The 12,971-nt window shown below is 44.3% G+C and overlaps 1 protein-coding gene across 6 annotated transcripts in view; it reads right to left on the reverse strand.

Annotated features, from left to right (window-relative positions):
• HDAC7 (histone deacetylase 7) overlaps window positions 1-12,971 on the reverse strand; it is a 266,897-nt gene that overhangs the window by 150,154 nt on the left and 103,772 nt on the right. Inside the window, exon 1 of one of the 6 annotated variants that reach the window (XM_042448007.1) lies at window positions 8,438-8,877. The exons of the other annotated variants lie outside the window; for them this stretch is intronic. Within the exon in view, the coding sequence (XP_042303941.1) occupies window positions 8,438-8,585 (148 nt within the window). The 5' untranslated portion in view covers window positions 8,586-8,877. Of the gene's footprint in view, window positions 1-8,437; window positions 8,878-12,971 lie in introns of those variants that run through there. 6 annotated transcript variants of the gene reach the window in all.

Consider the following 12,971-nt stretch of genomic DNA (forward strand, 5'->3'; position numbering starts at 1 on the left):
ATAATAGAAATATAGGTTTGACTACCAAAATGAAAAGTATAAATTTGGCCACCAGGAAATTATTAGGAAAATCAAGACTGGTGAAAGAAAAGAAGAAGCCTTGAAGCAGTCTCTACATATTGCAAACGTTTTTTGTTTATTAATGCAAGGATTATCTGACCTGGTTGGTTCATATCACATATACCTGATGTTAGTTTGGAATAAAAGGTTTGCTGAAACATACTGAACTGCTCTTCTTTTTTGTGGTATAGGAACCTATCCCTATTATTTCCATGTTATTTCTGCATCTGGTACCAAAGTTTCTGTTAGTGAAATAAAACCCAGGAATACATCAACTTCATTAACAACCCCCCTCCTCTGTGTATAATCAGATGATTCAAGATTGAATTGAAATAGAAATAGAAGGGAGAATCCCATTTAAAAGATGTTTCCAGCTGCAGCTACCCAGAAGTCAATTCAAACTACAACTCTGCACTGAACTATTTCAGAAGCGCTATCTTTCTTCCATCACCACCCTTCTTTTAAAGGCAATATACAGGCTGTTAAACACAAAATTTACGTGTAAGAAAACACAACTTTGAACCCTGAACAGTATTTTTTTTTGGGGGGGGGGGAATACCACTACTCCTGTGGATACTGTTGGATTACAGCCCTCAGCATCCCTGTCTTTGCTGGTGGAGCGTAATGGAATCTGGAATTCAATATCTGGAGGGTGAATAGTTAGCCCCACCATTAGGAACCAGAGGTTAACATCAAGTCAAGCAAATTCTGCATATATTTCAGTCCTTTTTAACAGCAGCACCACTACACTTTATCCTAAATAAAAACTACAAATGGATATAGAGGCCAAACCATTCCAATGCTGGGAATTCTGCAGCTCTAGGTGCCTGGGAAAAGAGGTTCCTTACCTCTCTTCGAAAGCCATTTATTCAGCTTATGACATCAATTAGCCAAGCCTGTAATGATCTACCAGGAACTAACTGCCTACAGATTTATTTTATTTTATTTATTTTACTTGGAGCGCCTGCTTGCTATGCACTCTGATGTCTCTGAAGAACACTCTTGAACGCAGCCCAGCAAAGAGGCAGCTGGCAGGCTCAGGTGGCTTTGTGATCTATTATCTGGGACTATAAATAGCTGCTGGAACCCAGATGCCGGGCTGCTAATGGTTCTTGGAAATTCTCAAGCACACCTTGAAGGGGTGGGTGCAGCAGATCAGTTGCAAGTTAACCCTTAACTGGTCAAGCCTTGATAACAGCAAAGGGTGTTGGAACCCAAACATTGTTTGGTTAAAGCACAGGAGGGAGGGAGATTAAGAGGCAAACATGGTGAAAGACCTGGTGAAAGACAATCACTTTGGCTTTGATTCCACATAGCAGGATAGATAAACAAAACAAAACCTTGAGAAACAGACTGTTCTTGGGTGTATTTTCCCCTGTCTGTATTCCAGCTCCCGTCAAGGGCTGCAGAATAAGTATGCCAAACCTTCTGCTCCAACTCTTCTATTTTTAAAAATATCTGACTCCTTCATAAATGGCAAATGTATGTTAATCAGTAATACCACTACCATAGTAAAATTACAGCACAAGGTATGTCATCACTTGCACATGAATCACAAGGTTACTTAGACTGATAGAAAATAAACTATAAGTTCTGTTTTAGATTTACTTTACAAAATTTCTGAACAAGATAACTCTCCTAAATGCTTATGAAACTCAGTAAGCAACTAATCAGGCATTTAATATTATCAGTTTTTGCTTTTGAAGACAGAGTCAGCACATTTCTTCTGACTTCGACTCCAACCAAAACTACTTCCATCTCCACAGCCCTGCTCCTGTTGCCATAACTTTGAATCAGCTCAGTGGGGTAAATTTGTGCATCATCTACCTTTCCCCTCAGAGCTTAGGAAAGTTCCTGTTTTGGACTACAACTCCCTGAATCCTCTAGCCCAGTGGTCCCCAAACTGTGCCCTTTCAGAGATTTTGGACTTCGGCTCCCAGAAGCCTCAGCCATGATGGCCAATAATTTGGTATTCTAGGAGCTGAAGTCCAAAATCCCGTAAAGAGCACAGTTTGGGGACCACTGCTTAGCCAATGTAGCTGGGATGTTGCTGCCTGGGGAATCTGGGAACCATAGTCCCCAAAAGGAACTTTCTCAAGCTCTGTTTTCCTTGTGTTGCACTGCAGAGGTCATTACAGAATTAGTGCATATTGACACTGCCTTAACTGCCATGGTCAATGCCAGGGAATTTGGGAATTTATAGCTTTGTCAAGAGTACTCTAGCACCACAACAACTACAAATCTCAGGATTCCACAGGATGATGCCATGACAGTTAAAGCAGTGTCAAATTGCATTTATTCTGCACTATAACAGCAGCCTGAACAAAGTACATGTAGGGAAGTTTTAGATCAGTGCTTCTCAGCCTTTGGCCCTTCAGATGTTTTAGACTTCAACTCCTAGAAAGCCCAAGATCAATTTTCAGGAATTCTGGGAGTTAAAGTTCCAAATACCTGGAGTACCTGAGTCTGAGAAGCACTGTTTTAAAGCACATTTTGCAAGCTCTCAGTCAGTAAGAAACACTTTCCTCATCCTCCTTGTTTCTAGGGAACACCTGGGCCTTGCACAGCATTTCAGGAACACATTCTAAAATTATTTCTAAATTTATTTATAAATAAATAAATACTTCTAGGGTGCACACACTCTTTATGCAAAGCTCAAGGCAAGTGAATTGAGCCTCACTAATGACCCATAGACAGTTGATATCATAGTTAATTTAATCCTTTTCCTTAAAGAGCAATAGGTCACTATTAATTTCAGTTAATTTTAATCTATTAGTTAAAAGAATGCAGCTCTTGACCACTTGTCCAACTCAAAAAAGTGGTCTGCCAGCCCATGGCAGTTGCCTGTCCCTACTGTATGCACACCAACACATTAAAAAGGAATGGCAATTAACTGCGGCTCATTTTGGTGTAGTAGTTTGGCGTTGGACCATGATTCTGGAGACCAGAATTCAAATCCCAGCTCCCTCATGTAAACCCCACTGGGTGACCTTGAGAAAGCCACACTCTCTTAGCCTCAGAGGAAGGCAAAAGGCAAAGCCACTTTGAAAAAATCTGGCCAAGAAAACTCTATGATACGTTCACCTTAAGGTCACCATAAGTCAGAAATTACTTGAAGGCACACAACACCAACATTTTTGAATAACAGGTTTTCAGAAGCCATGTTGCATGCCACATCTCACACTTCTCCTGGCTCTCCCTCCCCACTACAAAGAAAACCCAGCCTATACATGTCATAGTTATTAAAATCAGCTTGTTGTTGTGTTGTTGTTGTGTGCCTTCAAGTTGCTTCCAACTTGTAGCAACCCTGATGCAAACCTATCATGGGGTTTTCTTGGCAAGTTTCTTCAGAGGAGGTTTGCCATTGCCATCTCCTGAGCTTCAGAGTGTATGACTCTCCCAAAGACACCCAGTGGGCTTACATGGCCGAGCTGGGATCTGAACTATAGTCTCCAGACTAACACTCAAACCACTAACACTACATCACACTGACTCTATTAACATCACCAAAAGGAAAGTGGAACAGAGCTTTCTACTATATCTCCAGTTCCCAGGACCTTCTTTGATGGAGTTTAGGGGATCTAGGTGCTGATGTTTTGGTCACTTGCAGGGCTCAGACATTTTTCATGACCCTGAATTGGCTCTCCACAATAATGATTTAAGCTTAGATTCAGAACTTTGTGAGATCTGAGTCTCACAGAACACCAGACACAACACAGAGCCAGCACTTCTGACGCATTTTCCGCACAGAATTGCCTTGGCAAGGGAATTTCCCAGCTTCTCCAGCACGAAAAGTCACTTGACAGCAACACATACTGTAGAGCCAGACATTAAGGGGCACAACTCTGGGGGGAAACTCAGAGACATTTGGGATGCTTCTGCAAGGAAGCTCCCCAAGTTAGCACTTTCAGATTAAATCAGGGATGTGACAATGAATTTCCAGAGCTTGGAGAAGGAGAGAAGAGAACCTTGTGCAAGGCACATCTGCTGAAATCACTTCTTCTGTGCCATTAGCGAGCCCTGCATTTCTTGTTCTGTATCCAGTGTACACAACAGCACCAGCATTTGTGATGGAAATAAGTCTGAAATGTGAGCTGATATAGCAACCACTAAGCAAAGAGATTAAGGATTCTTCTCCCACCTAAAGCCTATCTTCTCCATACTATACCTGTCCTGACTTACATAGGAAAAGTATGTGTACGAAAAAATTGCCATTTCTCCAGAATGCTTTGATTGTGTATTCCAAAATGGCCTTGTGGTCTCTTCCAATTCTATGATTCTATAAGTTGCAACTAAACTTTAAAACAAATTTCCCCCCTCCAACAATAACAACAAACAAACCTGGTGGCCTTTAGATAATGTTGGACTACAGCCTTCATCATCCCCAGCTAGTCTGTTGATTGTAGATGCTGAGTGCTACAGTCCCGCGTATCAGATTGGGTGGGGGCATTAAAGGTACAAGGCTGAGGTAGGATGTTCTTATCTCACTGGCTGGCCAATGTATGATACTTGGGTCAGAGACCATATCAAGTCTATCTGCACTCTGGATGTTGTGGTTGTGTCATCATGGGTGGAAACGGGAAGAAATCCTCCTTATGACATCAGAATGACACATCAATGAGATAGCAAAGTGCATGCAAAAACAAAACCAATAGTCAGATATAGGTTGCATCAGTGGGAAGAAACTAATGACAACCAGCTATTATTGTCCTTCATTTGGGCACAACAATATGCCAAGGACATCTCTGACATTAAGCAGTACAGTGGACCCTTGGTTTGGTTCCAAGACCCCTCCTGGATACCAAAATCCATGGATGTTCAAGTTCCATTAAATACAATGGATAGTAAAATGGTATCCCGTACATAAAATGGTAACACTGAGGTTTGTTTTTTGTAAGTTATTCATTATTATATTATTTATTTATGGTATTTATACCCCCCTTCAGCAAATAACAAATATTTTCAAGCTAAGGATGGTTGAAACCATGGATAAAGAATCCGTAGATATGGAGGTCCAACTGAATGATGCTGAGCTGATGATTTGCTGGCTAATAATCTGCCACGTTCCTCTGGCAGACTCTTGAAGCTGCAGGCCATCAAGCTGCCAACTAGGCTAAGACAAATGAGCCTATACTGCATCAGCCCACTAGTCCAAGCAGCCCAGAACTCTATTCAACACTGATGGTAGCAGACAGAGCATTATCTCTGTCCAGCCTAGAGATGCCAAGATTAAAGCTGGGGCTTTATGCAGACAAAGCATGTGCTCTGACACTCAACTACAGCCCTATCTTTAACTTCTCTGGCTTCAGCCAGAGGTTGATGGATCAAATTCTATGCTCAGTATCCCTCACTTGTAGCAAGAGTGGTGAATCTCTGGCTCTCCAGGTGTTCTGAAATACAAATCTCACAATCCATTTTACCATAGGCTATGCCGGTCAGGGTTTCTGGTTGCTGAGGCCCAGAGGGGGATGTCACCCAGTGGGGTAATACACTCAGAGGGTCTGGCACAGCAACTGGGTGAGTGAGAAAGGACTTCACTTCCCTTTCCTGCTCACCCATAAACTGTACTAGACACTAAGTGGGCCCTGCAGAGGCCACAGCACAACCACTCCTCAATAGTGGTGGCCGCCGGGGGGGGGGGGGGGAGAAGTGCCTTCGGGGTCTGGCATGGCTGTGGTCTGGATGGGGGTGTAGTTGGGGGGAAGAGCAAGGCAGTCCATCCTCCTCTGCATTGAGTGACACCAAATTCAGTGACATCACTGTCCTCTGTCACTCAATTCTGTGACCACCCATCCACTTTCCATTTTACAAAGCAGAATGCCATAATGGGCCATCTCCTGCCTCAGCCATGGGGAGAAGAAAATGAAATCATCCAAGCCAGGGAAATAGGGAACTGGTGACCATCAAATGGTCACTGAGTTTCACTCTGTTTCAGTCCTAGCCAGCTACAGTTCTAGCCAATAGTGTCCCTGTAATGATGATGTTGATGGGAGTTGCAACTGAACAACATCTCAAGGGCTACCCCTTTTCCCCAACCCTGATGTAAGCCCTTTTGATGCACTGTTACATACTCTAGGGCTTCGCAACCAGAACTGGTAACAAAACTCTGCCACCATCCCCTCTGCTATCCCAGTTTTTAGCAAAGGGGTGACCTTACATAAGGGGTTCCTTGTACATATATACTCAATGCATATGCTTACTGCAAGTGCACAGAGATGCACCCATCCTCACTTTGGCATCATCCATCTTGAACAGGTAAACAGGTAGAAAGGGCTCAGACCTTCCCTGAATCTTACTGAGACTATTGCTCAACACTCAACCTTTAAATGTTCCTGTTACCACCAAGAGGTTCTTCTGACATTTTCAAGGGCCCTTGTTCTTGACTGCCTAGCAAATTCAAACAGATGCTTAAGTAACTCAAACAGACCCCACTTGAGAAGTCATGACAACCACCTAATAAATCATCCCATTCCACCACCACCACCCACGAGGAGAGTTCACACTTTACTATATTGACTTTTCCCCCCACTTCAGTGATGAGCCATAAAATCAAGTAGCAGGGAGCAAGACTGACACTGTTTTCACACAGAGAGCTTGGAAGCATTACTTTAGAGGAATACAGCTCCTAGAATCTTCCACTTGGTTAGGCTAGGTGGGGATCCTGGGTGTTCCCAAAATGTAATGCTTCTAGGCTCTGTACAAACACACATTGTGAGCTTGGTCAACAGTACCATCAACTGACTGGACTTCTCTTGTTTATTATGGAAATAACTGAATAAAGCCCATCAAAAATTGTGATGGTGGGGGGGGGCGGGAGATGAATGGAGCACCAACTCAGCACAAGACATACAATCTCTGAAAACCTATTTGAAACAATTTTTTACTGGACAATGTTCCTAGTCCCACAAAAAGATGCTAATGCTTGGTAAAGCAGAAAGCAAGAGAAAAAGAGAGAGGCCACATTACAAGTAAATAGACTCAATCAACAAAGGCACAGCCCTGAATTTGCAAGACCTGAACAGAGCTGTTGGTAACTGAGATTGTGTGTGTGTGTGTGGGGGGGAGTATTTCTCATTCATAGGGTCACCATAGGTCAAAACTAACTGGACAGCAATTGACAACGCCAAAACCTACAGATGTATATGTATGCTGGGAAGAAAAATCAAACCACAATAAATAAATAAATAAGGTACATATAAATAAATAAATTAAGAGTGCTTTGCTCTTGAAATATGCTGCATGAAGTGCTGGTTGGTTGATGTCCACCACCAAGAAACTGCAGTACAGTGGGCCCTCCACATTCTCTGGGGTTAAGGGCTCAGGCCCCCCATGAAAGTGGAAATACAGCAAATAAAAATGCACTTTTTTCACCTGAAAGAACACCTAACTGAGAATCTCTAGGTCCTCTGTGCAACTACAGAATTGCATTGGAGAACCTACGAATGCCTAGAGAAGAGTTTTCTGTAGAAACCTCTAGGTCCTCCCATCGCAACTCCATTGTCAACATCCAGCAGAGTTGCACTGGAGGACCTAGAGATTCCTAAAGAGAACATATTACTCAAACCTGTGAATAAGCAAATCCGCAAAAGTCGAAGCCACAAATGTGGAGGGATGACTGTAGTGTGTTGGGGGAGCACATGCATACTCCCAAGAGGACTCAAGCTAGCGAGCCATGCTACATTTAACCAAAAACCAAAGCATCCACAGGGAGCCTTAATCACAGAGCAGCAGAGGCAGCTCCTGGATCATAACAAGCCATGGAAGGCACTAGAGGAGACAAAATGGTCCCCGCAAAGAACACAGTTTAGGGGGCTCAACCCACTCCTACCCAGCCTAGTGTGCCTTCTCCGTGCCAGCCCCAAATGGGGAGCCTCAACTGTAGGAACAAAGTAGTCTGAAGGCACTTTTAAGTGTGGTAGCTCCATCCTCTTGGATGCTGGGATTTGTCCTTTGGCAAGGTCTTTTGCCCAGGAGTGGCATCAAAGAAAGGGCATTATTTCTACAGCGTGGATGCACCCAAGGTCTTTGGCCTCCTCTGCCCAAGAGTGAGGGTGCCTCACCATACTACAAATCCCGGGACTGTGGCAGATGGGCCCAAGGTGATGGCGAAGTGCAGGCTTTCCCCCGCGGGTCAGAGGCCTCCCGTCCCCTTCGAAGAAGAGAAGGAAGAAGAGGAGGAGGAGGGAGGAAGAGAAGCAGTAGGAGCCGCCGCCGCCGCCTCCTCCTTGGCTGCCTGCTGGCCTTCCTCTTCCCCAACAGAAGAGAAAGGCCAAAGGGAGAGCAAGGGGAGGCAGGGGCAGCCTTTCTCCCGGCAAGATCGCCCTCTCCTGCAGCCCAGGAAGGAGGGAGCCGGCCTGGCCCTCCTCTGCCTGCTTACCTTCTTCCCGGGAAGCGCCGGGGCAGTCGAGGCGCCTCCTCAGCCTCCCATCGGAGGAGGAGAGCAGCGAGGCGTCGGAGGGAGCTGGGCTGCTGGGGCTGGGGCTGGTGGTGCTGGGGCTGCCCAGGGCTGGGTGCAACCCTGGCATGGATGGAGGAGCTCTCTCCAGCGAGGAGCCGAAAGTCCAGGGATCCCAGAGAGGAGGGTCAAGGCGTGGAGGAGGGAGGCGGGCCAGGGAAAGCTGGCCCCAGAGCCTGCCCTCCTGGGGCCATGAATGGCTCAGCCCTCTTCCTCCGGGACCCGGAGCATCCCTCGGGGGCCTCTCTGCTGCTGCTGCTGCTGTTGCTGCTTCCTCCTCTTCCTGGCGAGGGATCCACCTGCGCCTGCCCCGCCTTGCCTGCCTTGCTTCCCTTCTTGGTCCAGGCGAGAGGCTGCGCGGACGGAGGGCCAGGCAGCAGAGAGAGAGAGAGAGAGCGAGAGAGAGAGAGAAAGTGGCATTGTTGGCCAAGCAGGCTCGCCATTGGCCAGCCCTCAGCCAATAGCGAGGCGGGAGGAGAGTTGAGCGTTCTTCCAGGGCCCCATCTGCTGCTGCTGCTGCTGCTGCTCCGGGGGGAGGAGGGCCTAGTCCCCAGACAGGCTCTCGTGCACGCGCCTGGCTTCTCTCACACCACCCCCCCCCCCAGTGGGGGCCTCTATAGGGCTGGGGGCAGGGGCTGCTTCAAGAGGGTGATGTCTTTTGTCCCTGGCTTCCACTCCACCAAATGCATCTGAGGAAGTAGGCTGAAGTCTGCCAGAGCTCAGGCTGCCAACTTCTTCAAAGGTGCTACAAGATCTCTCTCTCCAGACTCATTCTACAGACTAACACAGCTACAATCCTTGCATTCTACCCTAATAAGAGGTGTGTTTGACACACTGGGGGGGGGGGTATTTCTATACCACTTATCAGTGCACTTAAGCACTCCCTAAGGAGGGATGCGGTGGCATAGCGATTAAGATGCCAGTTTGGAAGATCAGAAGGTTGGCAGTTTGAGGCTCAGGTGCCACATGATGGAGTGAGCTCCTGGCACCAGTCCCAGCTTCTGCCAGCCTAGCAGTTCAAAAGCATGCAAATCATAGAATCCTAGAGTTGGAAGAGACCACAAGGCCATGCAGTCCAACCCCATTCTGCCATGCAGGAACTCTCAATCAAAGCATGCCCATTGACAGATGGCCATCCAGCCTCAAAGACCTCTAAGGAAGGAGACTCCACTCTGAGGAAGGAGTGCATTCCACTGTCAAACAGCCCTTACTGTCAGGGAGTTCCTCCTAATGTTGAGGTGGAAGCTCTTTTCCTGGATCTTGGATCCATTGTTCTGGGTCCTGTTCTCTGGAGCAGCAGTAGGTAGCACTTCTCAGTGGGAAAAACAGCATTCGGTGCAGTCATGGAGGCCACATGACCACCAGAGCAGTCCTCAACCAACACTGGATCTTCAGCTTAGAAATGGAGATGAGCACCACCCCCTACAGTCGGTTACGGCTAGACATTCATGCAGTTCCAGTGAGAAACAGGCCAGGTCTGGCATTTTTAAAGAAAATTTGGAAAAAAAATTAAAATTATTAAAAAATCTGGTCTCTCTGCTTTCCTTCCCCACTGAGCCAAATTATCCCAGGTCTATTTGGATTGGTTATTCAGACTGCTAACAATGCAAATCTTTTTTAAAGGGGGAAAAATCCAGTATAGATTTTCCCAGGTTAAGTGGGTGTTTGGCAGCCCCCCCCCCACTAAAAACTGAATTGGGTGCATTTGGGTTGCATGTGAACAATGAAGATTCAACTCAGATTCCTCCTGGATTATTTTCACCATGTTAATACACCCCCCCCCCCCATTTATTTTAATGGGATGTAATTCTAACTCACATTACTGCAGCCTTCAGGCTGGCAGCAGAATCTTATAATACCAGCAAATGAACTGTTTCCCCCAAAGCAGTGCTTCTTAAGCTATCTATAAGTAGAGATCGGTAGGGATCTCTCCATCCTAATGTGTCAAGGACTGGCATCATATACATCTCCATTGAATACAACTGTTTCTTTCCAGTAGATTGGCAGCTAATAGCTCATGGAGTAGCACTGGTCTATGAGAGATTGCTTTGAGAAGCTCTGCCCTAAAGTGCCCAGCAGGGACAGCAGGGAAGCTTAGGAAAAACATAGAACAAGTGATGTGGCACACATACAGCTCCCTCTTTCCAGACCTCTCAGCATCTGCAGCCTGAGACAACCACCTCACCCTGTCTGAAAGCAGGGCTGGTCACAGATAGAGCATATTGGTTGGACATCCCCTGTGTTCTGCTTAGGCTTGGTATCCTCTTCACAGAACAAGGAGAGGATCTCATGTAATACCTAAAGGCCAAAATGAAAGTGTTTTAAAAATCAGACGGTTACTCTCTGTTCCTGTCAGCACTGCAATTAACATTATTTGTACATGGGCAGGCCCTGAAAAATACATCATTTCACAACCTAGAAACCAGCACTGGGGCAAGTTAAGGGTAGGTGTACACCTTTAAAATGTTGTTGTTAATTACTATCAAATTGACTTGGCTTCTGGGAACCCTATAAATTCCTATCTGTCAACAGCCTTGCTCATCTCTTGCAGACTCAAGGCTGTGTGGCTTCCTTGACTGAGTCTGTCCATCTGGAATGCCATCTTCCTCTTTTCCTACTGCCTTCTACCTTACCAAGCATTATCAGGTTCAGAACCATTTTCTAGTGAGTCATGTCTTTTCATGAAGTATGACAACCAAAGCTTAATCATCTTGGCTTCTAGGAAGAGTTCAGGCTTGGTCTCCTTTAAGTTCCAAAGCTCCAAACGTATATATTGTTCCAATATATACTTTAAGTTCCAAAAGTATAGATTGTTCAAGCAAAGTGCAACTAACTATAACAAATAAAACTACCTACTAATGACAGAACCAGTGTGTTATAGTGGTCTGAGTGTTGGACTAAGATTCTGAGAGACCAAGGTTCCAATCTCTACTCAGCCACTGAAACTCATTGGATAACCACAGGTAGCTTCGAAGGAAAGCAATGGCAAATTCTGTCTGAAGAAAACCATGTGATAGGGTCACCATACATCAGAAACGACTTGAAGACACATAACAACAAAGTGATGACAAGTGACAAGTGTCCACTGACAAGTGATGTTTATAAACCTCTGCGCCTTCCTGCAGTGCTGAGCTGCTGAAGATATGATACTGTTTCGTGTACAGATATGGGATCAATGCGGAAATTCAATAGTGCTGCTGTTGTGCCTGACTAAGCGTTTGAGAAAGCTGGTTACTGGATTATCCTCTATATCACAAAAAACATTATATATTATTCAGTTCCAGACAGAAAACAGACCCATGTTGAAATTGTTTTAAGGATCACCAGTGTATTGCATGATCTTTCATACTTCTTATAAACATTGTAGAAAGCAAATCAGAAAATGTGGAAGATGTAATGTTCTTCCAACACATTCTTTATTCAATTCCATTTACTCACAGGTTCTGTTCTCCTCCCCAAAATACTAAATACTGCTCTGATTTGGGATTGGAGTCCAGGAACAAAAAAATGTGCAAATTTTTGGTAGTGAGCCTCTTAGTCAAGAGACAGGAGTTATAGTTTTGTATTAGTTTGAGAAGACTTCAATTGTGAATTATTTAAGGAAGATGTAAAAGAAGATAAAACTCCCTCCCAATGATCCCGTTACAATGCAGGAAATAAAGTTTCATGTATAGTCACTGAAAAATAATAAAGCTTTTTACCACTTGAGAGAACTTTTTAATCCCCTGAATTTTTCACAGAGAAATTGATTTAGTGGTCTAGCAGACCTGATCACTCAAAAAATAGACTGTTCTACTGCAAAACATTATAATTCCCCTGTTCCAAAAAGGAGATGAAAGGGACTCCGGAAATTACAGACCAATCAGCTTAACTAATATTCCTAAGAGCTAGGTAGAACAAAACTCTATAATTTCAGAAGAACAAGCAGGTTTTTGACAGGGAAGGTCTTTTTGAGACTTTTTAAATTAATTTTTAACACAATCTAATTTACAATCAAAATAATATGCAATCGAAGATAAAGGAACTGGTTTCTTTATCTTAGACAGGATAGGTCTGTAACTGACAACTGTTTTATCTTATTTTATAGCAAAATATACAGCAGGAGCCAGTCAATTAAATGCTGCTTTTATTGACTTAAGTGCAGTTTTTGATTCAGTCGATAGAAACCTTTTATGGGGAAAGTTGTCTAAAAAACATTCAGATCACAGATTTTTCTCTCATAGATGTTATTTATATGAACACAAAAGTAGAAGTCAGAAGTGGTATAAAATCATGGCTTGACAAACAAGATTGCCACAGGAGTGAATGAATATGACATTTTAGCTTCATTTCTTTTTAATTTTTATATGAATGATATTGCTTCAGCAGTCTACAATCAAGTATTTCACATGCTAAAAGTCTACAATCAAGTATTTCACATGCTAAAAGTCTACAATCAAGTATTTCACATGCTAAA

This window comes from Sceloporus undulatus, chromosome 2 (assembly GCF_019175285.1).
Source record: "Sceloporus undulatus isolate JIND9_A2432 ecotype Alabama chromosome 2, SceUnd_v1.1, whole genome shotgun sequence".
Lineage (NCBI taxonomy): Eukaryota > Metazoa > Chordata > Lepidosauria > Squamata > Phrynosomatidae > Sceloporus > Sceloporus undulatus.